The 27415-nt window shown below is 41.1% G+C and overlaps 2 protein-coding genes across 3 annotated transcripts; one reads left to right on the forward strand and one right to left on the reverse strand.

Moving 5' to 3' along the window:
• Positions 1 to 469: 469 nt before the first annotated feature.
• MRPL57 (mitochondrial ribosomal protein L57) lies at positions 470 to 1276 on the reverse strand. Its single transcript, NM_001193743.2, has 2 exons — positions 1249 to 1276; positions 470 to 1054 (listed from the first exon to the last, which is right to left on the reverse strand). The coding sequence occupies exon 2, from the start codon at positions 1047 to 1049 to the stop codon at positions 741 to 743; it is 309 nt and encodes a 102-aa protein (NP_001180672.1). The 5' UTR covers positions 1050 to 1054; positions 1249 to 1276; the 3' UTR covers positions 470 to 740.
• Positions 1054 to 27302, forward strand: SKA3 (spindle and kinetochore associated complex subunit 3). 2 transcript variants are annotated; one of them, NM_001261230.1, is made up of 9 exons: positions 1420 to 1580; positions 7786 to 7847; positions 7963 to 8128; positions 12064 to 12475; positions 18499 to 18584; positions 20362 to 20447; positions 22877 to 23080; positions 25154 to 25272; positions 26115 to 27302. In NM_001261230.1, coding segments are annotated over exons 1-9 (1239 nt in total). In that variant the 5' UTR covers positions 1420 to 1477; the 3' UTR covers positions 26116 to 27302. The 2 variants fall into 2 exon arrangements, with proteins under 2 accessions (XP_028692948.1, NP_001248159.1); XM_028837115.2 differs by lacking the exon at positions 22877 to 23080 and having other exon boundaries at positions 1054 to 1580; positions 26115 to 26311.
• The last annotated feature ends 113 nt before the right edge of the window (positions 27303 to 27415 follow it).

Here is a 27415-nt window from a genome sequence, read left to right on the forward strand (position 1 = left end):
GCATGATCTTGGTTCACTGCAACCTCCACCTCACTGCAACCTCTGCCTCTGAGGCATGAGGTTCATTCAGGCGATCTTCCCAACTCAGCCTCCCGAGTAGCTGGGATTACAAGCCTGCACCAACATGCCCAGCTAATTTTTTTTTTTTTTTGTATTAGTAGAGACAGGGTTTTACCACCTTGGCCAGGCTGGTCTTGAACTCCTGACCTCAAGTGATCTGCCCGCCTTGGCCTCCCAAAGTGTTGGGATTACAGGCGTGAACCACCGCACCCGGCCTCTTTGACTTTGCTTAAATGTCCACTTTTAGTAGTAAAATCCCAGAAAATGTTTGTGGGAGTATGTTTAACTAAAAAGCTCATATTTCCTTTTATTTTTGGGCAATTCTTAAGGTAAGCAAACTAATGTTGCATGATAAACCCCCATCAAGTATCTCACACTTAAGCAAAGACCTCAAATCATAGTCTGTGGCTTTATTGCAGCTTTCCTTCAAAATATCATGTGTCTGAGGAAATCCCTATCTTCCTATCAGACTAAAGAAACGACAGGACAGCGATTACACTTTTAAGTATTGGAGGGTTTAGAGCCCTAGATATTCTATATGCAGACTATTCATGTTTGTTTGTTTTAATAAACACTGGTCCAAAGGCTCATTTTCACAGTAGCTACAGTTTTTCAGTTCCAGAACCAGGTAAAGAAGGGCAGCCCCGTGATCCATAAAATCCGAGGATGACGACTCAGGGTTAGGACCATTTCTTGGTGACATTGAGATGGTCGAGCTGGTCCGCAATGAATCTATGCGGGGGGAACTTGGAGGTGGCGGCCGCCTTTAAGGCCTCGAAGGCCTCCCTCCTGCGCACCGCGGCGTGGCCGCGCTCCTGCTCCCGGGTCATGTAGGGCATGCTCAGCCAGTAGTGGTTCTCCGCCTCGATCTCCAGGCGGCGGATCATGTTCTGCTTGGCGCGCAACGACACGAACCGCGGCCGCCGGTGCTTCCCGATCCACTGACGGCCGGGAATGCGGTTGCGGCAGAGGAGCGCAGTCAGGAACATGGTGCCTGCGGAAGAGAGGGACGGGCTTTGCGGACGCGAACTGGCGCGGCCTGACCTGGAGAGAGCAGCGGGCGCGCGCTCCAGCTCACGCCTACGGGAGTTCCCGCACCGCCTCCCCTCCAGAGAAGCGGGGAGCCCAGCTAAGGCCAGCAGGCGAACAAGGCGCTTCCTACAGGACTGAATTCGCACAGGTACTCACCGGTCGGTTCCTCAGGACTCCGCGGCTGCCGGCAGACGCTGCGGCGTAAGCGCACCTGTCTCGCGGGGTCTCCTGGCGCCTCGGCGAGAGACTTCAGCTCTCGCGAGAGAGGACTGCGTCTGCGCAGAGCCGAGGACGCGTCCGGCGCCGATTCAAACTAGTGGCGGGAGGCTGTGAGCTGAGGGTTGTTGTCCGCGTACGCCTGGAGTCCTTCCCGGGTGTGCTCAGCATGGACCCTATCCGGAGCTTCTGTGGGAAGCTGCGGTCTCTGGCCAGCACGCTGGACTGCGAGACGGCCCGGCTGCAGCGAGCGCTGGACGGAGAGGAAAGCGGTGCGTGAGGCGGGCTGCCAGGGCCCGGTGCGCGGGGTGCGCCGCGGGAGGAGGGGCGTGGCGAGTGGAGGGTGCGGCCCGCGGAAACCGCCAGGCACTGACTGCGTGGACGGCCGCCTCCAAGGCGCGGAGTGGGTGCTGAGTGTCTCCATGCTCGGCGTTTGGCGTTAGCGTAGCTCCCGGGCCTGTTTATGGTTTATTCCTAGGAACTCTTATCGCGTGTCCCTTTTAGTCCCATGTACAACCCCAAGGCTCTCCTGAGATAATGAAAGTGGCACTATTTATGTTGTGAACAGAGACAGCAGCGCTTAAGAGTAAGAACCTAAGTTGACAGTTTGAGCTCATAATACATATACTAATTTATACGTGATATGCTTTCGTCACATACAATATATGTGCTTGTCAATAAAATACCATGTAAACCTAAACAGATTATCTTAGAATCAAGCTATTTAACGTTGTTCTATACACGATACTTTACACATATAGTGACTTTTTTCTCACCCAGGTGGTCAACAGTTGCAGTAAACCTCTGTTTTTCCCACTAAACCGTATTACCAACACAAACACTAGTACTCGACAGTGCTGGGGTTTTAAAAAAATGTGTATAAATAAAGCAAAATTCACCATTCCCCTTTTTATTGGAGATTTTTTAAATTGTTGAAAAAGTAGTTCAGATTTTGGAATTATTTCATAAATGTCATAATTGTAATGTGCTTTAAAATATTACACCCTGCAGACTTTTACTTTAATTATGTAATGAATGATCTCCAGTCACTTGAAAATGCCTATTTCTGCCGGGCACGGTGGCTCACGCCTGTAATCCCAGCACTTTGGGAGGCCGAGGCGGGCGGATCACGAGGTCAGGAGATCGAGACCATCCTGGCTGACACGGTGAAACCCCGCCTCTACTGAAAACACAAAAAAAATTAGCCCCCAGCTACTCGGGAGGCTGAGGCAGGAGAATGGCGGGAACCCGGGAGGCGGAGCTTGCAGTGAGCCGAGATCGCGCCACTCCACTCCAGCCTGGGCGACAGAGCGAGACTCTGTCTCAAAAAAAAAAAAGGAAAAAGAAAAAAATGTCTATTTCTGTGACTGTAAAATCAACATATGTGCATTGTAGGAAATTTAAGCTATGGAAAAGTAGAAAGAAAATAAATACCCCGTATCCATGGGTCATGCCACACCACTATTAATATTTTAGTAGCTTTTCTACCATTCTTATTTTAGGGCTTTTTTGTTTTTATTTGATTTTGTGATAGTACTATAATAGACACAAAATTGCATTGACATTTTTGGATGCTTTTTCTTTTTTTTTTTTTTTTTCCCTGAGATGGAGTCTCGCTGTTGCCCAGGCTAGAGTACAGTGGCGCGATCTCGACTCCTCCAACTTCCACCTCCCAGGTTCAAGCGATTCTCCTGCGTCAGCCTCCCAAGTAGCTAGGATTACTGACTCACGCCACCACGCCCAGCTAATTTTTGTGTTTTTAGTAGATATAGGGTTTGACCATGTTGGCCAGGCTGGTCTGAAACTCCTGACCTCAAGTGATCCGCTTCGGCCTCCCAAAGTGCTGGGATTACAGATGTGAGCCACCGGGCCCAGCCTGGAGATTTTATATATATATAAAATATACATATATATATATAATCTATATACAAAATGTATAGAATCTCCATTTTAATATATTTTATATATGTATATTATATTTTTATATATATTATATATATTTATATATTTTATATATTTATTTTATATATAATATATATTTTTATATATTTGTATATTTATATATCACATATATTTACATGTATTTATATAAGATAGCTATATAATATATATTTTTATGTATTTATATGTTTTACATATATTTTGCATATATTTTTATATATATTTATATTTGTTTATTTTTATGTATATTTATATACATTTTATATATATATAAAATTTCTCATATATATATGTGAGAGAGACTTTCCATAAAGCTCATCCTAATTTATTTTCCTACCGACGTATTGACTCTGCATAATCTGCATTTTCTTCTGTGTTTACAAGGAAAACTTGGAATAATCATTCAATTCCTGTCCCATATGCGTTATAGAAAATGTGGAATTGTAATTAGAGACAATGGTCACAAACAATCTCGCCTTTTATGATCACAATGATGAATAATTCAGTTGGTTGACTTCTAAATATCTTTGAGATATAATTCACATACCATAAAACCATTTAAAGGATACAATTTAGTGGTTATTAAGATATTCAGAGTTGTGCAATTATCACAACAAAAAGTTTAGATTTTCATCACTCCTAGAAGAGATCCCTGTGCCCCTTAACGGTCACTCCCCTTTACCCCATCCACCACACCAGCTTTAAGCAACCATGAATCCACTTTCTGTCTCTATAGATTTGTCTATTCTGGACATTTCATATAAATGGAATTATAGAATTTATAGTCTTGTGACTAACTTATTTCACTTAGTGTAATGTCTCAGTGTTTCTCTATGTAGTCGCATGTGTCATCACTTCATTCCATTTTATTGCTGAGTATATTCCATTGTATGGTCCTACTACATTTTCGTTATTCACTAGCTGATAGACATTTGAGTTGTTTCTACTTTTTGGCTATTATGAATAATGCTACTGTAAATATTCACATGTAAGTTTTTGTGTTAATGTGTTTTTAATTCTCTTGAGCATATATCTAGAGGTGAAATTGCTAGGTCATATAGTTTAACTTCTTGAGGACTTGCCAGATTTGTTTTTCCAAAGTGTCTGCATCATTTTACATTTGCACTAGCAATGAATAAGGGTTGCAATTTCTCCACACCCTCACCAATGTTTATTATTATCTTTTTTGCTGTACTTATTCTAGTGAGTATGAAGTGGAATCTCATTGTGGTTTTGACTTGCATTTCCCTAATGAAAACTGGTCAACTTTTAACAGGTGGAAGAAGAAGGAGACCTTCAAGGGAGATGTGTTTTAGAAAAGGGAAATATAATTATTTTACTACTTTTAGGCCTGGTGTGGTGGCTCAGGCCTGTAATCCCAGCACTTTGCGGGGCTGAGGTGGGCAGATCACTTGAGGCCAGAAGTTTGAGACTAGCCTGGCCAACATGGCAAAGTCCCGTCTCTACTAAAAATACAAAAATTAGCCGGGTGTGGTGGTACACACCTGTAATCCCAGCTACTGGGTGGGGGCAGTGCTAAGGCACGAGAATCACTTGAACCTGGGAGGCGGCAGTTGCAGTGAGCTGAGATGAGGGCACTGCACTCCAGCCTGGGTGACAGTGAGACTCTGTCTCAAAAAAGAAACAAAAAATAACTCCACTTCTTTTAAATTAGCTGGGTGGGGTGGTGCATGCCTGTAGTCCCCAGCTACTTGGGAATCTGAGGTGCGAGGATTGCTTGAGTCCAGGAAGTCAAGGCTGCAGTGAGCCATGACTGCACCGCTGTACTCCAGCTTGGGTGACAGAGTGAGAACCTGTCTCAAAAAAGTTAAACGAGGCCGGGCGCGGTGGCTCAAGCCTGTAATCCCAGCACTTTGGGAGGCCGAGACGGGCGGATCACGAGGTCAGGAGATCGAGACCATCCTGGCTAACACGGTGAAACCCCGTCTCTACTAAAAATACAAGAAAATTAGCCGGGCGAGGTGGCGGGCGCCTGTAGTACTCGGGAGGCTGAGGCAGGAGAATGGCGTGAACCTGGGAGGCGGAGCTTGCAGTGAGCCGAGATCGCGCCACTGCACTCCAGCCTGGGGCACAGAGCAAGACTCCGTCTCAAAAAAAAAAAAAAAAAAAAGTTAAACGAAAAAACTACTTTTACATCATATGTAACACCCACTGATTAATGACAAAGGTGACATGCAGTGGGTAAAGGATGCCTTTTCAGTAAGTTGTGCCAGGTCAATTGAATATCCATATGGAGAAAAAGAGTGGATCTTGATTCTTATGACATGCTGTATACAGAAATCAATTCCAGATGGGTGTAGCTCTAAATGCAAAAGTTAAAACCATAAAGCTCTTACAAGAAAATGTGAGAGAGACACATATCTTGTCATTGGCAAATATTTAAAAAATAGAAACCAAAAAGTGCTTGTCATAAGGGAAAAAATGGATAAGTAGGACTGCCTTAAAATTAGAAGATTTGGGCCGGGCGCAGTGGCTCACGCCTGTAATCCCAACACTTTGGGAGGCCAAGACGGGCGGATCGCAAGGTCAGGAGATCGAGACCATCCTGGCTAACACGGTGAAACCCCGTCTCTACTAAAAATACAAAAAATTAGCCGGGCATGGTGGTGGACGCCTGTAGTCCCAGCTACTCGGGAGGCTGAGGTAGGAGAATGGCATGAACCTGGGAGGCGGAGCTTGCAGTGAGCCGAGATCATGCTACTGCACTCCAGCCTCCTCGACAGAGCAAGACACCGTCCCAGAAAAAAATAAAAGATTCGGCTGTGCACAGTGGCTCACACCTGTAATCCCAGCATTTTGGGAGGCCGAGGTGGGTGGATCACCCGAGGTTAGGAGTTCAAGACCAGCCTAGCCAACGTAGTGAAACCTCGTCTCTACTAAAAATTAACTGGGCATAGTAGTGGGCGCCTGTAATCCCAGCTACTCAAGAGGCTGAGGTGGGAGAATCACTTGAACCCCAGAGGTGGAGGTTGCAGTGACCTGAGATCAGCTACTGCACTCCAGCCTGAGCAACAGAGTGAGACTCCATCTCAGAAAAAAAAAAAAAAAAAAAAAAATTATCTTCAGATGGCCATTAGGAATGTGAAAAGACATTAATTTCATTAGTAATCAAGGAAATGAAAATTAAGTCTCAATGTAGTATAGTTGCATACCCACCAGCATAGCTAAAATGAAAAAGAGAAAATTACCAAGTGTTTGGAAAGATGTGGAACAAATGCACTTCTTATGCACTGCTGGTGGGAGTGCAAACTGTAAAAATCACGTTGGAAAACTAGCAGTATTTACTGAAGTTGAACATATGCGTAACATGTAATCCAGCACTTTTTCTAAGTCTCTTAACATACAGAAATATGAATACATTGATACCAAAGACATGTTCTAGAAAGTTCAAAGCAAGAGTATTCATAATAGTTCCAAACTAGGCACAATCCAAAGTGTTTCAACAGTAGAATAAATAAATCTGGTATCATGCAGTGGAAATACTACACAGTAATGAACATGGATTAGATTTGAACTTGGAGGAATGCAACAGTTGAGTGAAAGAAGCCAGTCGCAAAAGGGTGCGTATTGTATGAGTCCATTACATCAAATTCGTAAGTGGTAAAACTGCTTCGTGGTGTTAGAAATCAGGGTAAGGTGGCCGGGTGCGGTGGCTCACACCTATAATCCTAGCACTTTGGGAGGCCGAGGTGGGTGGATCACTTGAGGTCAGGAGTTCAAGACCAGCCTGACCAACATGGTGAGACCCTGTCTCTACTAAAAATGTAAAACTAGCCGACGTGGTGGCGCACACCTGTAGTCCCAGCTTCTTGGGAGACTGAGGCAGGAGAATAGCCTGGACCCAGGAGGTAAAGGTTGCAGTGAGCCAAGATTGCACCATTGCACTCCAGCCTGGGCAACAAGAGCAAAACTCTGTCTCAAAAAAAGAAAAAGAAATCAGGGTAAAGTTTACCCTTGTGGGGAAGGGAGAGGCTATAAGAGGGCTTCTAGAGTTCTAATAAGGCTCTGTTTCTACTTCTGTTTCTTGAGCTGAGGGCCAGTTATGCAGGTATGCTCATTTGATAAAGTTCATTAAGCTACGTACTTAGGATTTGTATGCTTTTCAGTGTGTATGTTATACAGTCATGTTACTTAATGGGGATGCGTTCTGAGCAATGTTAGGCAATTTTGTTATTGTGCAAACATCATAGAGCATATGTAACACAAACTTACATGATATGACCTACTGCACACCTAGGCTATATGGTGTAGCCTGTTGTTCCCAGACCACAAACCTGTATAGCATGCGACTGCATTGAATACTGTAGGCAACTGTAAGATTATGGTAAGTATTTGTGTATCTAAACATATAAAAGGTACAGTAAAAAATATGGTATTATGGTACCACTGTCATATGTGATCTGTCTTTGAGCAAAATGTCATTATAAGGTATATGATTGTATACTAACTATACTTTTTCTTCCTCCTTTTCCTTACACTTATTGGACTTTTTTTCTTTCAATATTCATATTGAAGACTTTGAAGATTATCCAATGAGAATTTTATATGACCTTCATTCAGAAGTTCAGACTCTAAAGGTATCACTCCTACAATATTAATTTATGATTTTTCTGTGACGAGTAATTTTTTTGTCCTAAATAGATTTAGTCAGAAGTCAGAGAAATTAAAATGTATTTTCTTTATTCATAAAAGGATGATGTTAATATTCTTCTTGATAAAGCAAGATTGGAAAATCAAGAAGGCATTGATTTCATAAAGGCAACAAAAGTACTAATGGAAAAAAATTCAATGGATATTATGAAAATAAGAGAGTATTTCCAGAAGTATGGATATAGTCCACGTGGCAAGAAAAATTCAGGTTTGAATAACTTCATTTTATAGCATTTGTTTTAGTATTGAAGAAACAAGGCAGCCTGATTAACTAAAACAACTGTAGGCTTGGCCATGGTTTTTAATTCTAGCTCTGTCATTATCTGATGCTTATTTGATAAACATTTAGTCAACTCTCACTGTGTGGTATGCTTTTGGAGTGCTAATCAGGGGTGCAATATAAAGACAGTCCTTGCTTTCCTTTCCAGAATGCCAAATGAAAGCTAGCACAATGCTATATTTAGCACATTTAGGCTAGATGGCCTATTAGATGGAAAACTACAAGATAAATCTTCGTAACTTGGGATAGGTGGTTTCTAGTTAGCCCTGCCAATAAAAGCTGAGAGACCTCAAGGCATGTTATTTCATTTTTCTTGTTCACAGTTTTCTCTTCTGTAGAAAGAGATATTGGCTATAAAAATTTGACAAAGTCATTTTTTGGTTCTAAAATTTTAATGAAGGGCAGTCTATCATAGTGGTTTAGAATTTGGAGCCAAAATGCCTGAGTTCAAATCTGTATTCCACCGCTTAATAGCTGTATTATTATCTTTGTCAAGTTACTTAATCTTGTGCCTTAGCTTCTCATTTGTAAAGTGGGAATATTTAGTGTATCTATCTCATGATATTGTATAAGGATTAAATAAGATAAAGTTTGCTTAGAGCAGTGCCTAGCATGTCAGTCACCCAAGGTTAATTATTAACTGCCATTGTTATGCCCATACCTCTGAATGACTAACTTCAGTGTCTTCATTTCTATTATTAAATTGAACAAGGGTTTTTTTTTGGTTTTTTTTTTTTTTTTTGAGACGGAGTCTCGCTCTGTCGCCCAAGCTGGAGTGCAGTGACTGGATCTCAGCTCACTGCAAGCTCCGCCTCCCGGGTTTACACCATTCTCCTGCCTCAGCCTCCCGAGTAGCTGGGACTACAGGTGCCCACCACCTCGCCCGGCTAGTGTTTTTTTTGTATTTTTTAGTAGAGACGGGGTTTCACCGTGTAGGTCAGGATGGTCTCGATCTCCTGACCTCGTGATCCGCCCATCTCGGCCTCCCAAAGTGCTGGAATTACAGGCTTGAGCCACCGCGCCCGGCTGAACAAGTATATATTGAGGATGTGTATGGCAGGTAAGTTAAACAGTCCATGTGAGACGGGCACAGTGGCTCATGCCTGTTATTCCAGCACTGTGGGAGACTGAGGCAGGAGGATCACTTGAGGCCAGGGCTACATAATGAGACTCTTGTCTCTACAAAAAATTGTTTTACAAAATTAGTTGGGCATGATGGTGCATACTTGGAGTCCTAGTTATTTGGGAGGCTGAGGCAGAAGGGATCCCTTAAGCCCAGGAGTTCAAGGCCGCAGTAAGCTACTATCACGCCACTATACTCCAACCTGCATGACAGAGTGAGACCCTGTCTCAATAAATAAAATACACACATACATACATACATACATACATACCTACATACATACAAACAACCCATACCACCACCACCCCCCCCACATGGTATCATAGAATTTAGTTGACTTTGGTGTGAAAGAGCCATAGAGTCAAATACTGGCTCCACCAGTTATTACATGTGTGACCTTGGGTAATTTCTGTAAGTTGCTTTTTCCTCACTTATAAGATGGGGATAATAATATGTCCCTATGGAATACTGATAATGATGATTTATTACTCTCTTAAATGACAGTCCTGTGATAAATACATCAGTAGGTTTTTAGCAACTCTTGTAACATTTCTCAAAATTTACAGAAAGCATAATGCCAAAACAACTCAGTGACTCAGAATCTCTTCAAGGGAACAAAAACTATGAAATCAAAATATGAAACTTCAGAGATTTAAACTCAAGGCTTTTAAAAACAAACAAGAAAGTATATAACCGGCCAGGCACTGTGGTTCATGCCTGTAATCCCAGCACTTTGGGAGGCCAAGGCGGGCAGATCACCTGAGGTCAGGAGTTCGAGACCATCCTGGCCAACATGGTGAGACCCTGTCTCTACTAAAAATACAAAAATTAGCTGGGTGTGGTGGTGTGTGCCTGTAATCCCAGCTACTCCTTAGGCTCATGTAGGAGAATTGTTTGAACCCAGGAGGCAAAGGTTGCAGTGAGCTGAGATTGCACCACCACACTCCAGCCTGGGTGACAGAGCAAGACTCCATCTCAGAAAAACAAAAGTATATAACCTATTAATGGTTGAGAAACTGTATATCTTTGAAATGCTCCCCTATTATTTTTCTCAACTAGGTGTTTGATATAGGTGTTCCAGACTAACTTAGGATAAAAACTTATCTTTATATAGCAGTCTTTGCTGTTTAGCTTGGGCATCTGGAAGTGATGAATCTAAAATAATATCATATTCTATGTTAAATATGGAACACAGTTGATTCCATACTGTCATGAAATTTTAAATTATAGTTTCAGGCCAGGTGCAGTGGCTCACGCCTGTAATCCCAACACTTTGGGAGGCTGAGGCGGGTGGATCACTTGAGCCCAGGAGTTCAAGACCAGCCTGGGCAACATGGCGAAACCCTATCTCTACAAAAAGTACAAAAAATTATCTGGGCATGGTGGCACACGCCTGTAGTACCAGCTGCCTGGGAGGCTGAGGTAGGAGAATCACCTGAGCCCAGTGTTGTGTGTGCAACTAGCTGGGGCTAGTGTCACTGGTGGTAAAGGAATTTACCAAGACAGTGGTAGGTAGAGAAAGGCAGATTTATTAAAGTATGAAAATACATTGCAAGGTTGCAGTGGGCAGTACAGCAGAGAAGAGGCTGTCTGCAAAGAGGCAGAGGCTGAAGGGAAGTTTTATAGGGTCATGCTGGAGGCGGGCTAGGTACAGAGCAGGGTTGTTGTGACCAGGCATGGTGGCTCACATGTGTAATCCCAGCACATTGGGAGGCCGAGATGGGCGGATCACTTGAGCTCAGGAGTTCTAGACCAGTCTGGTCAACATGGTGAAACCCTGTCTCTACCAAAAATACAAAAAATTAGCTGGGCATGATGGTGCATGCCTGTAGTCCCAGCTTTGGAAGTTGAGACTGCAGTGAGCCGAGATTGCCCCTGCACTCCAGCCTGGGGGACAAAGTGAGACCCTGACTCAAAAATTTAAAAAAAAAAAAAAAAAGTACCTGTAGGTTGTTTGTGATTAGCCTTTTCTCAGAACAATTGTTCATTGTTCTCCCCAACCTGGGTCCCTCCCCCATTGTTGCCTACATCCGGATCTGTGATAGTGCCACTGCACTCCAGCCTGGGCAACAGTCAAAGCTGCAGAAAATATATTCTGATGCTCACTAAAGTATGAGAGAAAAAAAGAAAATATTAAGAAAAACTAGTAAATCACATTAAGGATATAAGAAAATTGGACTTTTATTTGTGAATATTAATTTTTCATCTTGTAACACTTTAACTTGCTTTCCTCCTCTAATGTATAATCACAATGGGATATGGGTGCACAAGAGATACATGTCGGAACTTTATTAAAGGGACAATTGAAATAGCATTTCAGCTGAGTGTGGTGGCTCATGCCTGAAATGCCATCATTCTGGGGGCCAAGGCAGGAGGATCATTTGAGCCCAGGAGTTTGACACCAGCCTGGGCAACATAATAAGACCCCATCTCCACAAAAAATTTAAAACTTAGCTGAGCATGATGGCACACCTACAGTCCCAGCTACCCCAGGGGCTGAGATGGGACGATCACTTGAGCCCAGGAGGTCAAGTCTGCAGTGAGCTGTGATCACACCTCTGTACTCCAGCCTGGGTGGCAGAGCGAGACCCTGTCTCAATAAATAATAAATAAATATGTTTAGACAATCGGAACTTTTGCTGATTTGGGAAATTTCAGATAAGCTGTTTTCTGTTGTTTTTGTAAACATGAAATTTTCTGTTTTGATGTTTGACCAGAATATTCTGATTTTTCCTCCTAGTACACGAGCAAGAAGCCATTAGCTCTGACCCAGAGTTGTCTAATTGTGAAAATGTTCAGAAGCCTGATGTGAAAGATGATCTTTCTGATCCTCCTGTTGCAAGTAGTTGTATTTCTGAGAAGTCTCCACGTAGCCCACAACTTTCAGATTTTGGACTTGAGCGGTACATGGTATCCCAAGTTCCACCAAACCCTCCACAGGCAGTGAACAACTATAAGGAAGAGCTTGTAATTGTAACTCCACCTAGCAAGCCATCACTAGTAAAAGTACTAAAAACTCCAAAATGTGCACTAAAAATGGATGATTTTGAGTGTGTAACTCCTAAATTAGAACACTTTGGTATCTCTGAATATACTATGTGTTTAAATGAAGATTACACAATGGGACTTAAAAATGTGAGGAATAATAAACGGTAAGCAGCTCTGTTAAAAGGCAATTTTCTCTAGCTTTCTAAACCTTTTGTATTTATTGATTTTTTTCCAGAAGAAATATAATGTTTCAGACAACATTTTTCCTTTAAAAAGTTTTCAGATATTTATTTATTTTATTTCAGTAGGTTTTAGGGGAACAGGTGGTGTTTGGTTACATCAATAAGTTCTTTAGTGGTAAGGTTTTCAGATACTTTATATTACAGATCTTCTCGAATCACCAATACTGTCAATAAAGTGTGAGCCATTGGTTTCTTCAGGTGAGAGACTATAGAAGAAGTGATAAGGGCCTGAAAAAAAGATGGTATTTGTAGGGATAGAAAAGAGGGAATAAAATTAAAGGGGTAAAATTAGTAAGAACTTGTGATTGATTTGCTCTGGAGACTTGGGGAAAGAGGATGATCTAGGATAAACCCCGAGTTTCTGTTTTCTTGCTTGGGATGATAGAGAGAACAGGAGAAGAATACCTGGAGTACAGGGGGTAGGTGATGTGTTTACATGTTGATTTTGACATTGTTAGTGCCTCTTCATGCTTAGGCATTCTAATATCAGTTTAAAGCTCAGTGAAGAAGTCAGTGCTGAACTAGATTTGGGAGCCATTAGCATGGAAATGGTGATTAAAACCGTGAGAGTTACAATGAAAATACCACTTATCAAAGTAGCCAAGCAGTGTCTAAAGATCAATACTTATCATTAAAAACTTACTATTAAAGAAAGAAAATAAACATTCATGTCAAAGAGTCAGAAAACCCCACAACTCTGGGGAAAAGAAGAAACACTAAAGATAACATAAAATTCTAATCCAAAAGATTTTTGAAAGAGTTGAATTGATAAACCTAAGAACTGGTCCTTATCTAAACATAAATACAAATAACAGAACTAAGAACTAAGGACTGTGTTGTGTGTTTTGTTTTCTTTTGTTTTGTTTTGTTTTTGAGATGGTCTTGTTCTGTCGCCCAGGCTGGAGTGCAATGGCTCAATCTCAGCTCACTGCAACCTCCACCACTGGGTTCAAGTGATTCTTGTGCCTCAGCCACCTAAGTAGCTGGAAGTGCAGGGGCACGCCACCACATTTGGCTAATTTTTGTATTTTTAGTAGAGACAGGGTTTCACCATGTTGGCTGGTCTTGAACTCCTGGCCTCAAGTGATCCACCTGCCTCGGCCTCCCAAAGTGCTGGGTTTACAGGCGTGAGCCACTGCCTGGCCTATGTTTTTATTTTTCTAAGCTATCAGAAAATATCATACGGTATAGTATTGGGAAATTTGAAAATTTCAGATAAAGTTTTGGAAAATAATACAAAGTGATAAAAATTGACTTGAAGTAGAAAACCTGGGTAGAGCAGTAATCAGAGAAGAAAACTGAAAAAGTTATCAGATAACAGGACAGGCACAGTGGATCACTTGAGGTTAGGAGTTCAAGACCAGCCTGGCCAATAGGATGAAACCCTGTCTGTATTAAAAATACAAAAAAATAGCTGGGTTTGGTGGTGGGCACCTGTAATCCCAACTACTTGGAAGGCTGAAGCAGGAGAATTGTTTGAACCCAGGAGGTGGAGGTTGCAGTAAGCTGAGATCAAGCCACTGCACTTCAGCCTAGACAACAAGAGCAAAACTGTCTCCAAAAAAAAAAAAAGTTATCAGATAACAAGCTCCAAAAAGCTCTGAGCATGGATGGTGATTCTGGATGAATCCTTTCTAATGTTATGTCATGTCATGTCATGCTGTTGTCATTGTTTTGAGATAAGGTCTCGCTCTGTTCCCAGGCTGGAGTGCACTGGGGCAATCTCAGCTCACTGCAACCTCCACCTCCTGAGTTCAAGTGATTCTCGAGCCTCAGCCACCCGAGTAGCTGGGACTACAGGCATGAGCCACCACGCCTGGCTAATTTTTCTATTTTTAGTAGAGATGGGGTTTTGCCATGTTGCCCAGGCTGCTCTTGAACTCCTGGCCTCAAGTAATCCACCTGCCTCAGCTTCCCAGAGTGCTGGGATTATAGGTGTGAGCTACTATGCCCAGCCTAACATCATTCTTGATGCTCTGGCCAGTGTAATGAGATAGGAAATAAGAAATATTTCTGTGTTGCACTTCTAGGCCATTTTGTACCTAGGCAACTCAAGAAAATCACATGAAAAACTTACAGAAATAATAGAATTCAAGTAAGAGGCTGATAGAAGATATATATTTTATATAGTTACATAGGCAACTTTTTCTTTTCTTTTCTTTCTTTCTACAGGTTCTTAGTCTGTCACCCAGGTTGGAGTGCAGAGGCATCGCCATAGCTCACTGCAGCTTCGACTTCCTAGATTCAAGCAGTCCTCCTGCCTCAGCTTCCCAAGTAGTAGGTGGGGCGACAGGTGTGGACCACCAGGCCTGACTAATTTTTTTTTTTTTAACTTTCTGTAGAGTCTCACTATGTTGCCTAGGCTAGTCTCTTAAGTCCTGGCCTCAAGTGATCCTGAAGGTATTTTTGAAGTAAAGATGATTCAGTAAATTATACTGGAACAATTAGTTAACTGGAAAAAAAACAAGTCGTCTCTACCTCGAGTCAATATAAAATAAAGATAGATCAAAAAGATAAATATTTAGATAAATTATTTAAAAAGTAAAAGAAAATATAGATAAATTAGCTGTTTAAACAGTGAAAGGGTATACTGCAACTATCAATATGTTTGTAATTGCAAGAAAGTGGTAATGATTCGACATCTTAACAATAATTGCTTGTTCTATTCAGAAATATGGAAGGGAACATGAGTCAGGCATGGTGATTCATGCCTTAGTCCCACCTGCTTGGGAGGCTGAGGTGGGAGAATCACATGAGCCTGGGAGTTTGAAACCAGACTGGGCAACATAGCTAGATCCCACCTCTAAAAGAATAAAAATAAAATAAATAGACTGGAACATGAAACATATAAAGGATAAAAAATAAACCAAGAAAATAATTGCATTGAGGACTATGTTACACACATACTGACAAGAAACCACTAACATACCAAAAGCTACCTAGGCAATGGACAGGAACAGATATGACTAATAAATATTTTAAAAACAGTTTTGTCTATCAAAATAGTACAAAGCATGTTTGTTTTAACTGTTAGAAGAGTACAATGAAATGTGTGTTCATATATCATTGTCAGGAATGTTTCATGGAAAGAGTTGATTCTTTTTTTTTTTTTTTTTTTTTTGAGACGGAGTCTCGCTCTGTCGCCCAGGCTGGAGTGCAGTGGCCGGATCTCAGCTCACTGCAAGCTCCGCCTCCCAGGTTTACGCCATTCTCCTGCCTCAGCCTCCTGAGTAGCTGGGACTACAGGCGCCGGCCACCTCGCCCCGGTAGTTTGTGTTTTTTTTTGTATTTTTTAGTAGAGACGGGGGTTAGCCAGGATGGTCTCGATCTCCTGACCTCGTGATCCACCCATCTCGGCCTCCCAAAGTGCTGGGATTACAGGCTTGAGCCACCGCACCCGGCCGGAAAGAGTTGATTCTTAAGTGTTTAAAACCTTTTACCTAGTCATTTTACCTCTAGGAAAACTTGACAAACATTTTGGCACAGTAGTATTTATTACAGCCTTATTTTAAATGGGGAAAATTGGAAAGAACCAAAATAGTTAACAGTAGGAAGTAAATTATGGCATGACAGCAAAGCTAGAAATCATAGTAAAGAATATGGATAGATTTGATCACATACAAAATTTAAACTACTGTATCATAAAATGTTTGACCAATGACAAAGCAGGAAAAGTTTTCTAACATGATATAATATATGTGCATATATATGTTATGTAATTATATAACATGTTTTAAAAACCCATATGCAGTAATTGGTGAAAGACATCCCATTTTTAAAACGAGCAAAGACATGAATTAACCAAAGAAGAGGCTGGGCGCAGTGGCTCACGCCTGTAATCCCATCACTTTGGGAGGCCGAAGTGGGTGGATCACTTGAGGTCAGGAGTTTGAGACCAGACTGGCCAACATGGTGAAACCCTGGCTCTACTAAAAATACACAAATTAGATGGCCACCTGCAGTCCCAACTACTCAGTCGACTGAGGCAGGAGAATCACTTGAACCCTGGAGGCAGAGGCTGTAGTGATCCGAGATCGTGCCACTGCACTCCAGTCTGGGTGACAGAGTGAGACTCCATCTCAAGATAAAAAAAAAAAAAAAAAAAAAAAAAGAAATACAATTGACCAATAAGCATATAAACACTTTTAGCGTTGCAGGTAATGAAGGAAATTCAAATACAAAAATAAGATGTCATTTTTCAACTATCCAGATGCACGTTTTTATTTCCAAGTTTTAACTAGGTTTGTTAATGTTAAGAGAGAATACCAAAAAAGACAGGTTATATTCAATGTTGATAAAGACATAAGAAAATGCTTTTATAATGCTGGTGGCCATTGGTGAATCAATCTTAGGGAAAGTTGCCAGTGTATATAAAAGCCTCTATGAAATTTTACTTAAATGAACACATTCAAGGAAAATAATCAAAGTGTGCAGTTATATAGATGTAAAACACTATTATTTCATTTATAGTTCAAAAGCACAAAAATTATATTTAGAGTACACAAATAAGTAGTTAAAGTACCAAGCAAATCTAGATAGAAATTTACCTCTGTTGGGCAGAGATGGGTACCAAGTTGGGAAGCTTCCACAGGGGACTACACAGGTACTAGTAGTAGTTTTTCTTTCTCTCTTTCTTCCTTTTATTTTTAGAGACAGGGTCTCACTGTCCTATTTTGGTTCTTTCCAATTTTCCCCTATTATAAATAAGCTGTAATAAATACTACTGTGCCAAAATATTTGTTGGGTTTTCCTAGAGGTAAAATGACTGGGTAAAAGGTTTTAGACATTTGAAAACCACCTGTTTCCATGAAACATTCACGACACCCAGGCTAGAGTGCAGTGGCAGGATGGTGGCTCACCGCAACCGTGAACTGGGTTCAAGTGGTTCTTCCACCTCGGCCTCCTTTGTAGCTGAGGTTACAGTTATGTGCTGCAACTCCCAGCTAATTTTAATATTTTTTATTTTTTGTAGAGGTGGGGTCTTGCTATGCTGCACAGCCTGGTCTCCAACTCCTAGCCTGAAGAGATCCTCCCACTTTTGCCCCACAACATGCATAAGCCACTATGCCCAGCCCTTTTATTTTTAGAGATTTTATACAACATATATTCTTTTGCCATACTGTATATACACTTTTAAAAAATGTTTACACAATGACCAGGCATGGTAGCTCACACCTGTAATCCACACCTGTAATCCCAGCACTTTGGGAGGTCAAGGTGGGTGGATCACCTGAGGTCAGGAGTTTGAGACCAGCCTGGCCAACATGGTGAAACCCTGTCTCTACCAAAAAAATACAAAAACATTAGCCAGGCACAGTGGTATGCGCCTATAGTCCCAGCTACTGGGGAGGCTTAGGTAGGAGAATCACTTGAAACTGGGAGGTGGAGGTTGCAATGAGCCGAGATTGCACCACTGCACTTCAGCCTGGGAGTAGATCGAGACCCTATCTCAGAAAAAAAAGAAAATGTTTGCACAAGATGTTAAAGACAGCATGGGTCATTATGTTTAAATTCAAAACTGGAAACTTATAAGTGAAAATCAATCTTGAACTATCTTGTATTCAGTGATATTCTCTTTATAACTATTTTACAGACATCTGTGTAATTGTCTAGGACAATGATAATCAGATGACAGGATCACTCATTTTAGTCTTAAAAAAAATGGCAAGTTTTTAATCTATATATGTATACCAGTTATAAAATTCCACTTTAGGATTTTGAAGCCCCATGAGCTACATAGTTCCTTTTTTGAACTAATAAGTTGAAGTTAATGGTCCTTAACCATTTTATACCATGGATATATATGAATTTGCTTCATGGGACTTCTATACCATAAAGCATAACTGAATATTTGTCCAAACTTGATATTTAGTAAGGTTAAATTTTTTCCCAGAGATTGGATGTTAACTTTTTTAACCTTGTAATTTCCCTATGAATCACACCAGTGAGGAGGCCACAGATACAGAATCCAGGCCCAATGATAATGTTTTTGCCACTCCCGGCTCCACTATCCAGCAGCTGGAAAAAAGTGGTAAGTATAAGAATCAAGTTACTTCTCAGGAACATTTTTCCCAAACTATCTTTGAACAAAATTGATTTCATCATCTTAGACATTCTAACAGTTTTCTTCATCTGTTTAATTCCTAATGTTGGATTACATTAACTACCATTTCATTCAGCATGATTTTGTCCAAGAGAAAGAAAATTTTCTGGTATGTTTTTAATACTATTGATTATATTCAGTATTTGTCAGCTTGTTTTTAACATTTTGATTTGAAACATATATATTTATTTACCAATCTTTTGATGTAGAGCCATGGTACTTTTTCTTTTAACCTATTGATTAGAGTTGTACATTATCTTTCTTATATAAACCACGCACAGAATACCTCAGCTGTCATTTTAAATTTTGGTTTCTTTTGAATAGCTCAGCAACTTAAAGAAAATTTTCATACATTGTTTTCATATTTGTCCCAGCAAACATGAAAACATTGGTGTTCATGAAAAAGCAAGATTAAAAAATCCTAGAGTTTTGTGATTTTTTTGTTTTGTTTTCTTTGAGACAGGGTCTTACTCTGTTGCCCAGGCTGGAGTGTAGTGGCATGATCTTGGCTCACTGCAGCCTCAGCTTCTCAGGCTCAAGCAATCCTCTCAAGTAGCTGGGACTACAGGCACACACCACAACGTCCAGCTAATTTTTGTATTTTTTGTATAGATGGGGATTTGCCATGTTGCCCAGGCTGGTCACAGTTGTAGACTACTCATTGCAACCTCTGCCTCTTGGACTCAACCAATCCTCCCACCTCAGCCCCCAAAGTAGCAGGGACTATAGGCATACACCACCATGCCCAGCTAATTTTTGTATTTTTTTGGTAGAGGGGTTTCACCATGTTACCCAGGCTGGTCTCAAACTCCTGGACTCAAGTGATCTGCCCACCTTGACCTCCCAAAGCACTTCATCCTTTTTAATTGATAAATAGTATTCTACTGTATACATGAGCCATATTCATTTGCTGATTAAGAGGTAATGTTTTTATTTTTTATTATTATAGGCAGTGCCCTAAGGAAATTTTCCGTAGTGCATATGTGTATTTCTCATCTAGGAGTAGAATTGCCAGGTCAAAGGGCATGCATATTTTTACTTATTCTAGAAAATGCTGAATAGTCAGCTAAGAGTGGCTGTTAAGATTTATCTTCTCACTAGTGGTGTTGAGTTCCTGTTTCTCCATCTTTTCCAGCACTTGATGATTTTTAGACTTAAAATATTTTGCCAGTTAGATCGTTTTTCTAACATTTACCTTTTCTCTTTGTTGTTTTTTAAGGTTGCCTCGATGATACTATGTGTCCTAGATAGCAATTGTCTGTATATGCATGGGTCTCTCTTGTTCTTATCTTTAATTTTTCCATCCCTGGTTAATGTTACACTGTTTTTAACTATTGTACCTTCGGAGTAAGTCCTGCCATCTTGGAAGGCAAGTGACCTGTTCTCCCTCTTCCTCCTCCTTTGTCAGAAGTTTGATAATTTTCTCCATAAAGGTTTTACACCATTTTTAATAGACATATTTGTAGGTATCTTGTCTTTGTTGCTACTGTGAAAAGTATCTTTTTTCAAATTATATGTGTAATAGTTTGTTGCTTTTATGTTTAGTATACATTACAACTGTTTGTTATTGTGTATTGCTCTTGCATCCTTGCTGAATTTTATTAGTGCTAATGGTAATTACATATGTGAATATGAGATTTTTTTTCCTGTCCAGTTAAGTATACTATAGTTACAATTTTCTGTGACCATTTTATGTGTCTTTCAGATGCCGAGTATACCAATTCTCCTTTGGTACCTACATTCTGTACTCCTGGTTTGAAAATTCCATCTACAAAGAACAGCATAGCTTTGGTAACTTTCCGTAAAATTGAAAGCCACAATCTTTCTCCTAAAGACTCAGATACACTACTGCTTGCAGACTCAAAGAGGCTATTTAGAAGACATGGATGAATCCAGCTTTTAGGAGTGTATTTACAGTGCATTTCTGGAGGGTAGCTTGGCAGCATAAGTCAATTGCTCTGAAAAGTATTTTTCTTTTTTTTCTTTTGTTTTTGTTTCTGAGACCGGGTCTCGCTCTGTCACCCAAGCTGGAGTGCATTGGCGCAATCTCGGCTCACTGCAACCTCCGCCTCCCGGGTTCAAGCGATTCTAGCTTGTCTAGAATCAAGCTGTCTTGCCCTCCCGAGTAGCTGGGACTACAGGCGCCTGCCACCACACCCGGCTGTTTTTTTTTATTTTTAGTAGAGACGGGGTTTCACCTTGTTAGCCAGGATGGTCTTGATCTACTGACCTTGTGATCCGCCCGCCTGGGCCTCCCAAAGTGCTGGGATTACAGGCGTGAGCCACCACGCCCGGCTAAAAAATATTTTTCATACCCTTAAACCATATCTCAGAATTTTTTCTAAGGCAAAGTGGAACAAAGATTTAAAACAAGTTACAGAGTAAGAAATAGCATTATTTGTAAGCACAAAACATGGGAAACGGTATAAATATCGAATGATATCGAAGAACTAAAACACAGCAAGGCATATCCATAAGATCAGGTATTATGTATACTATCATGTGTTTTTCAAAACAGATGAGAGCATATAAAAAGAATATTTTCAAGAAATATTAATCATATGGAAAATTATGTGTGTCTACGTACACACACACATGCATATGTACACACATATGTTTTAAGGAAAAAGAGTGGATAGAAACAGCAAGGTGTAGTTATCTCTGGGTGATAAAATTATGGGTGATTTTGTGCTTTTTTTCCCCTAAATTTTACCAGTGAATAATCAGATTTCATCAAATCAAAACCTTATCCCTCTTCAGTCAGTATGGTCACTTAACCAATGCTACGGAAAACCAATACTGTGTTAGGGCATCCAATAGAATTTTCTGTAATGATGGAAATGTTTTCTAATCTGCACTGTCCAGTATGGTAGCCACTAATCACGTTATTGAGCACTGAAAATGTGGCTAGTATATCGGAAGAATATTTAATTCTTTAATTTTTATTTAATTTTGATTAACTTAAAATTTAAAGAGTCCCGTGTGGCTATGGCTACTATATTGTACAGTGCAGCTGTGGATGAACATAGGGCTGTGTTAGCAATTGAGGTATCAGGTTATCTGCCTGTTAGTACCTGCCATTTACAATTAATCTACTCCTTATGTTCACATGGAAGGTACCCTACTGAGGTGACCCTCTCTCTCTGTTAAGTCTGACCTGAGAGAGATGGAGCGACTTACCCAACTGGCTGGTTTAGTATGAATAGTCTGCATACTAAACTTACCTCTGATCTGCTTTTTTCCTCTTGGGAGGGCATGTGGTAACACTTGTTCATTCATGCTGTGATTTTCCTCTGACTACACTCACTGTTGCCTAAGATGGGGTGGGTGTATCCATCTAAATCTTTGGTTCATTCTATTTAGTTTTGACACTAAGCTTTTTTTTTTTTTTTTTGGTGAGATGGAGTCTCACCCTGTCACCCAGGCTGAAGTGCAGTGGCGCAATCTTGGCTCACTGCAACCTCTGCCTCCTGGGTTGAAGCAATTCTCCTACCTCAGTCTCCTGAGTAGCTGGGATTACAGGCACGCACCACCACACCTGGCTAATTTTTTATATTTTTAGTAGAGACGGGGTTTCACCGTGTTGGCGAGGCTGGTCTCAAACTCCTGACCTCATGATCCGCACACCTCAGCCTCCCAAAGTGCTGGGATTACAGGCGTGAGCCACCGCACCTTGCTGACATTAAGCTTTAACTCAGCCTTTATTGGTAATGAAGGTGATATTTTGTCATCTGTATGCCATTTGTTCTTGATTTTGTTTAGAACTTGGTCAGAGGCCGGGCGCGGTGGCTCAAGCCTGTAATCCCAGCACTTTGGGAGGCCGAGACGGGCGGATCACGAGGTCAGGAGATCGAGACCATCCTGGCTAACACGGTGAAACCCCGTCTCTACTAAAAAATACAAAAAAAAAAACTAGCCGGGCGAGGTGGCGGGCGCCTGTAGTCCCAGCTACTCGGGAGGCTGAGGCAGGAGAATGGCGTAAACCCGGGAGGCAGAGCTTGCAGTGAGCCGAGATCCGGCCACTGCACTCCAGCCTGGGCGACAGAGCGAGACTCCGTCTCAAAAAAAAAAAAAAAAAAAAAAAAAGAACTTGGTCAGAGAAGATGGGGCATATGGGGGCCTACTTAGAGACCCCAACAGAACTAACAAATGATTAACCATTTTTGATTACTACATTATGTTATATTACCATAATTTAATGGTTTATTTTTATTCAATAGGTATCTACAAATTACCCATTATCAAAAATAAATAGTTCACCCAATGATTTGGAAGTTAAAGATCATGCTTCGTTGGTTTTAAATTCAGACACATGCTTTGAGAATTTAACAGATCCCTCTTCACCTACGATTTCTTCTTATGAGAATCTGCTCAGAACACCTACGCCTCCAGAAGTAACTAAAATTCCAGAAGATATTCTCCAGGTTATTTTTCCAGGCTATTTTTTTTTCTGATATTCTTTTCAAAATGAAATACTTAAAGACCTGAAACTGCATGTAAACTGTCTTATTTATCATTGAGCTAATGTGCTAATTTTGGTGATGAGAAAATCTAAGTTCTAGGCTGTCAGGACCTTATTTTCTAGTACTTGTTCAACTGTGGTTTCCATGTCGATCATGGTTCCATTAGAAGTGTTGCTGGCAAAGTCAGAAAAGTCATTTACCCTGCAATTTCCCAGAACCAGGGTATCATGAATAACATGTCAGTGCTTTTTGAACTTGAGACTTGTTGGACCTCAGTTTAGGAAACACTGATTGATGTATATTAGAATACAGTTATGTGCTGCTGCATAACGTTTTGGTCAATAACAGACCGCATATGCCGCAGCAATGATAATATGATACTGTATTTTTACTGTACATTTTCTATGTTTAGATACACAAGTACTTATCACTGTGTAGCAAGTGCCTGCACTATTCAGACAGTTACATGCTGTAGAGGTTTGTAGCCTAGGAGCAATAGGCTGTACCATATAGCCTGGGTGTGCAGTAGGGTATACTATCTAGGCTTGTGTAAGTACTGTGATGTTCACACACGATGAAATCACCTCATGATGCATTTCTCAGAATGTATCCCTATCGTTAAGTGATGCCTGACTGTATCCGATTCTTTAGTATTTAACAGCAGTTACCATTAGTCTACTAATGACTTATAACAACTGCCGGCCGGGCGCGGTGGCTCAAGCCTGTAATCCCAGCACTTTGGGAGGCCGAGACGGGCGGATCACGAGGTCAGGAGATCGAGACCATCCTGGCTAACACGGTGAAACCCCGTCTCTACTTAAAAATACAAAAAACTAGCCGGGCGAGGTGGCGGCGCCTGTAGTCCCAGCTACTCGGGAGGCTGAGGCAGGAGAATGGCGTGAACCCGGGAGGCGGAGCTTGCAGTGAGCTGAGATCCGGCCATTGCACTCCAGCCTGGGCGGCAGAGCGAGACTCCGTCTCAAAAAAAAAACAACTGCCAATTCTAAATAACCAGTCTGATTCTTTGACAGTCCCCCTCCTTAATAGAAGTTACAGTGTTTGGCAGTTGTTACTTACACGTATGGAATTCTTAATAACCATTCTAGAAATCTTCCTGACTTACGGAGACCCATGAGAAGGATAAATCACTTAGGAAAATACTCAGATGCCTTTAGAACTGACTCATGCTGGGATATCAATAAAGTACTTGTTATCCTTTTTTCTCTCTTCTGCTTTTCTGGAAGAAATAATAAATTGCATGAAGAAGGAGCATCTTCTGTCTTTATGAAAATTATATAGTTTCCACTTCCCAACAGTTGCTTCATCTCTCCTTATTTCTATGTAAAAGGAAGGAAAGCTTATATTTAATATATCATCTCTTTATGCATGAAAAAATTCTAGCTAATATTTCATGTTCTCCTGTCATAATTTTTGTAATTGGTGACCTTCCTTTGAGCCTTCATTTTACATCTTTCCTTTGTGTATTTTAACATCTTTGTTAAGGCTTAATTTGCTCTCGGGGATATATTGCTACTTGTTTTCACTAACCTCAGTCAGAATACATTTTAGGCTTTAAAAATCAGTCCTTCACATCCATGTTACATTTCTAATATCCCCATCTTTTCATTGCTGTTAGCATGTCTTTTTTTTTTTTTTAGAACGAGTCTTGCTCTGTCTCCCAGGCTGGAGTGCAGTGGCATGATCTCAGCTCACTGCAACCTCCGCCTCCAGGGTTGAAGTGATTCTCCTGCCTCAGCCTCCCGAGTAGCTGGGATTACAGGTGTGTGCCACCACTCCCGGCTAATTTTTGTATTTTTAGTAGAGACAGGGTTTCACCTGTTGTCCAGGCTGGTCTCAAACTCCTGACCTCAAGTGATCCACCTGCCTTGGCCTCCCAAAGTGCTAGGACTACAGGTGTGAGCCACCACACCCAGCCCATAGCTTGTATTGAACATTTTATAACTTCTTCCAAATTTAGGTTATGTTGTTCATATGGCTCAATAAAAAGGAATTTGCTTTTTTTTTTTTTTTTAGCTTTTATCAAAATACAACACAAACCTAGCTACTCCAGTAGCAATTAAAGCAGTGCCACCCAGTAAAAGGTTCCTTAAACATGGACAGAACATCCGAGATGTCAGCAACAAAGAAAACTGGTGAGTATGTTACCTTTGCAAAGAAAGTTCGTGTGTTATTTGAGGAGGACATTTAAAAATTAACATTTGACCATCCTGGCCAACATGGTGAAACCTTGTCTCTACTAAAAATACAAAAATTAGCCAGGTGTAGTGGTGCACACCTGTAGTCCCAGCTACTCGGGAGGCTGAGGCAGGAGAATCGCTTGAATCTGGGAGGCAGAGATTGCAGTGAGCGGAGATGGCTCCACTCACTCCGGCCTGGCAACAGAGCGAGACTCCGTCTCAAAAAAAAAAAGAAAAAAACATTTAAATGTTAGTAAAACTTTTGTTTTTAATTGACATTTGCCAGCTTAATAGCCTGTCTCTATCTTTTGATACAGGACTTGTGATCCCTGAATCTCAGATTCCCAAATTATCCAGTTTAATGATATCAGTGGGAATCTATCCTCAAATTTTTTTTTTTTTTGGGAGACGGAGTCTCGCTCTGTCGCCCAGGCTGGAGTGCAGTGGCCAGATCTCAGCTCACTGCAAGGTCCGCCTCCCGGGTTCACGCCATTCTCCTGCCTCAGCCTCCCAAGTAGCTGGGACTACAGACGCCCGCCACCTCGCCCGGCTAGTTTTTTGTATTTTTTAGTAGAGACGGGGTTTCACCGTGTTAGCCAGGATGGTCTGGATCTCCTGACCTGGTGATCCGCCCGTCTCGGCCTCCCAAAGTGCTGGGATTACAGGCTTGAGCCACCGCGCCCGGCCTATCCTCAATTATTTTATAAGTGTAAAATATACAGCCACAGTATTGTGTCATTTGTCTTAATGGCTTTTAATTATATTAAATTGATATTTTTTATTTGTATCTGTTGCAGAATTTCTAGTGAATCTATCCATTACAAGAAACTGAACAGAAGGAAATTAAAGCAGAGCTGGACCGATTTTATCATTCACATTCCCCTGCCTCTTTCCCCTTTTTAAACATTGACCCATTTTAAAGAGGAACATGAACATTAACATCATAATACGCTTTTTATGAAGTTTCGATAAAGTTTAACCTTAGTCTTGTTGACATGTAGTCCAGTCATTCACTCTTTAAGGATTATTAGTGTTTCATTGATACTAAATTACCCAGCTTAATCAACAGAATGGTTTAAGTAGTACCAGGAAGTAGGACAAGTAATTTTAAAAATATAAAGGTGTTTGCTACTCAGATGAGGCTGCCCCTGACCTGGCCAGGGAGACATTGCTGCCAGCCAGCTCTGCCTTCCCATCATCTCCTTTCAGGACCGTCCCACACCTTTTACTTCCTCAGTGCTGTCTGAAGATGCAGTTGCTGTTGTTTGCAAACAACAGGAACACCAGTTAAACTAATTAGGAAAAAAGGGAGATTTCCAGGCCTGGGTAACTATATACTGTGACCACTGGAGGTGGAGACAGGTCTCAACAGTTGGAACCAGGAACTCTGCTGTCAGGTTGTGAGTTTGTTTCTCTTTTCTCCCAGCTTTTCACTGTGTGGGGTCTTTTCTCTCACGTCAGTTCTTTCTATCACATGGCAGCTGACCTGTCACGCTCCACTCTCGAGCTTGGACACCCAGTAGACCCCGAACCTCACTCTCTAAAAGGTTCTGAGGGCTCGTCCTAGGCCAGGGGCCTTCCTGTGCGCTGTTAGCTATGGCCACGGGAGCCTCTAGAGCTGCCTGGTAGCTTCAGTCTGACCTGCTTATCAAGCCTACGATCCTTCTGATTTAATTACAACTGGAAAGTATTATCTAATTAAGTTCATGATAGTGCTTTTGGAGAACTTGTCAAATTACAGCCAATGAGAAAATAAGGACCTAACGTACTGTGGAGAACCATTAAAAATTTGAGAAGAAACAATTAAGTATTATGTCAATGTGCTTCAAAGGCTTAGTTTTGGGAATTTGATGCAGTAAAGATTACCCTGTTTTATGATGGTTCCTTGAAAGTCAAATGGGGGACCTGTCCATTGTGCTCTATTAATCTTGTCAGAAAACTGTCACCAAAACAAAACTTGATTTTGCCCTTGTTCTAGAAGTTACTGGGTAGTTGTAAGTATAATTTTTGTTAAATATAATGTAAAATAAAATTTTAAGATATTTAGTTTTGTTTTTCAAAATAAAGCTCTAGTCAGCTTTATGTATGCCATTGACTC

The sequence above is a fragment of the Macaca mulatta genome, chromosome 17 (genome assembly GCF_049350105.2).
Source record: "Macaca mulatta isolate MMU2019108-1 chromosome 17, T2T-MMU8v2.0, whole genome shotgun sequence".
Lineage (NCBI taxonomy): Eukaryota > Metazoa > Chordata > Mammalia > Primates > Cercopithecidae > Macaca > Macaca mulatta.

What these genes read in the sequence shown, in the direction of transcription:
- MRPL57 (NM_001193743.2), bottom strand. Translation starts at nt 1,049, where the DNA reads ATGTTCCTGACTGCGCTCCTCTGCCGCAACCGCATTCCCGGCCGTCAG.
- SKA3 (NM_001261230.1), top strand. Translation starts at nt 1,478, where the DNA reads ATGGACCCTATCCGGAGCTTCTGTGGGAAGCTGCGGTCTCTGGCCAGC. An exon ending in GCTGGACGGAGAGGAAAGCG is followed by an intron (nt 1,581 to 7,785) that starts GTGCGTGAGGCG and finishes TTCATATTGAAG; the next exon opens with ACTTTGAAGATTATCCAATG. An exon ending in CCAGCAGCTGGAAAAAAGTG is followed by an intron (nt 18,585 to 20,361) that starts GTAAGTATAAGA and finishes TGTGTCTTTCAG; the next exon opens with ATGCCGAGTATACCAATTCT.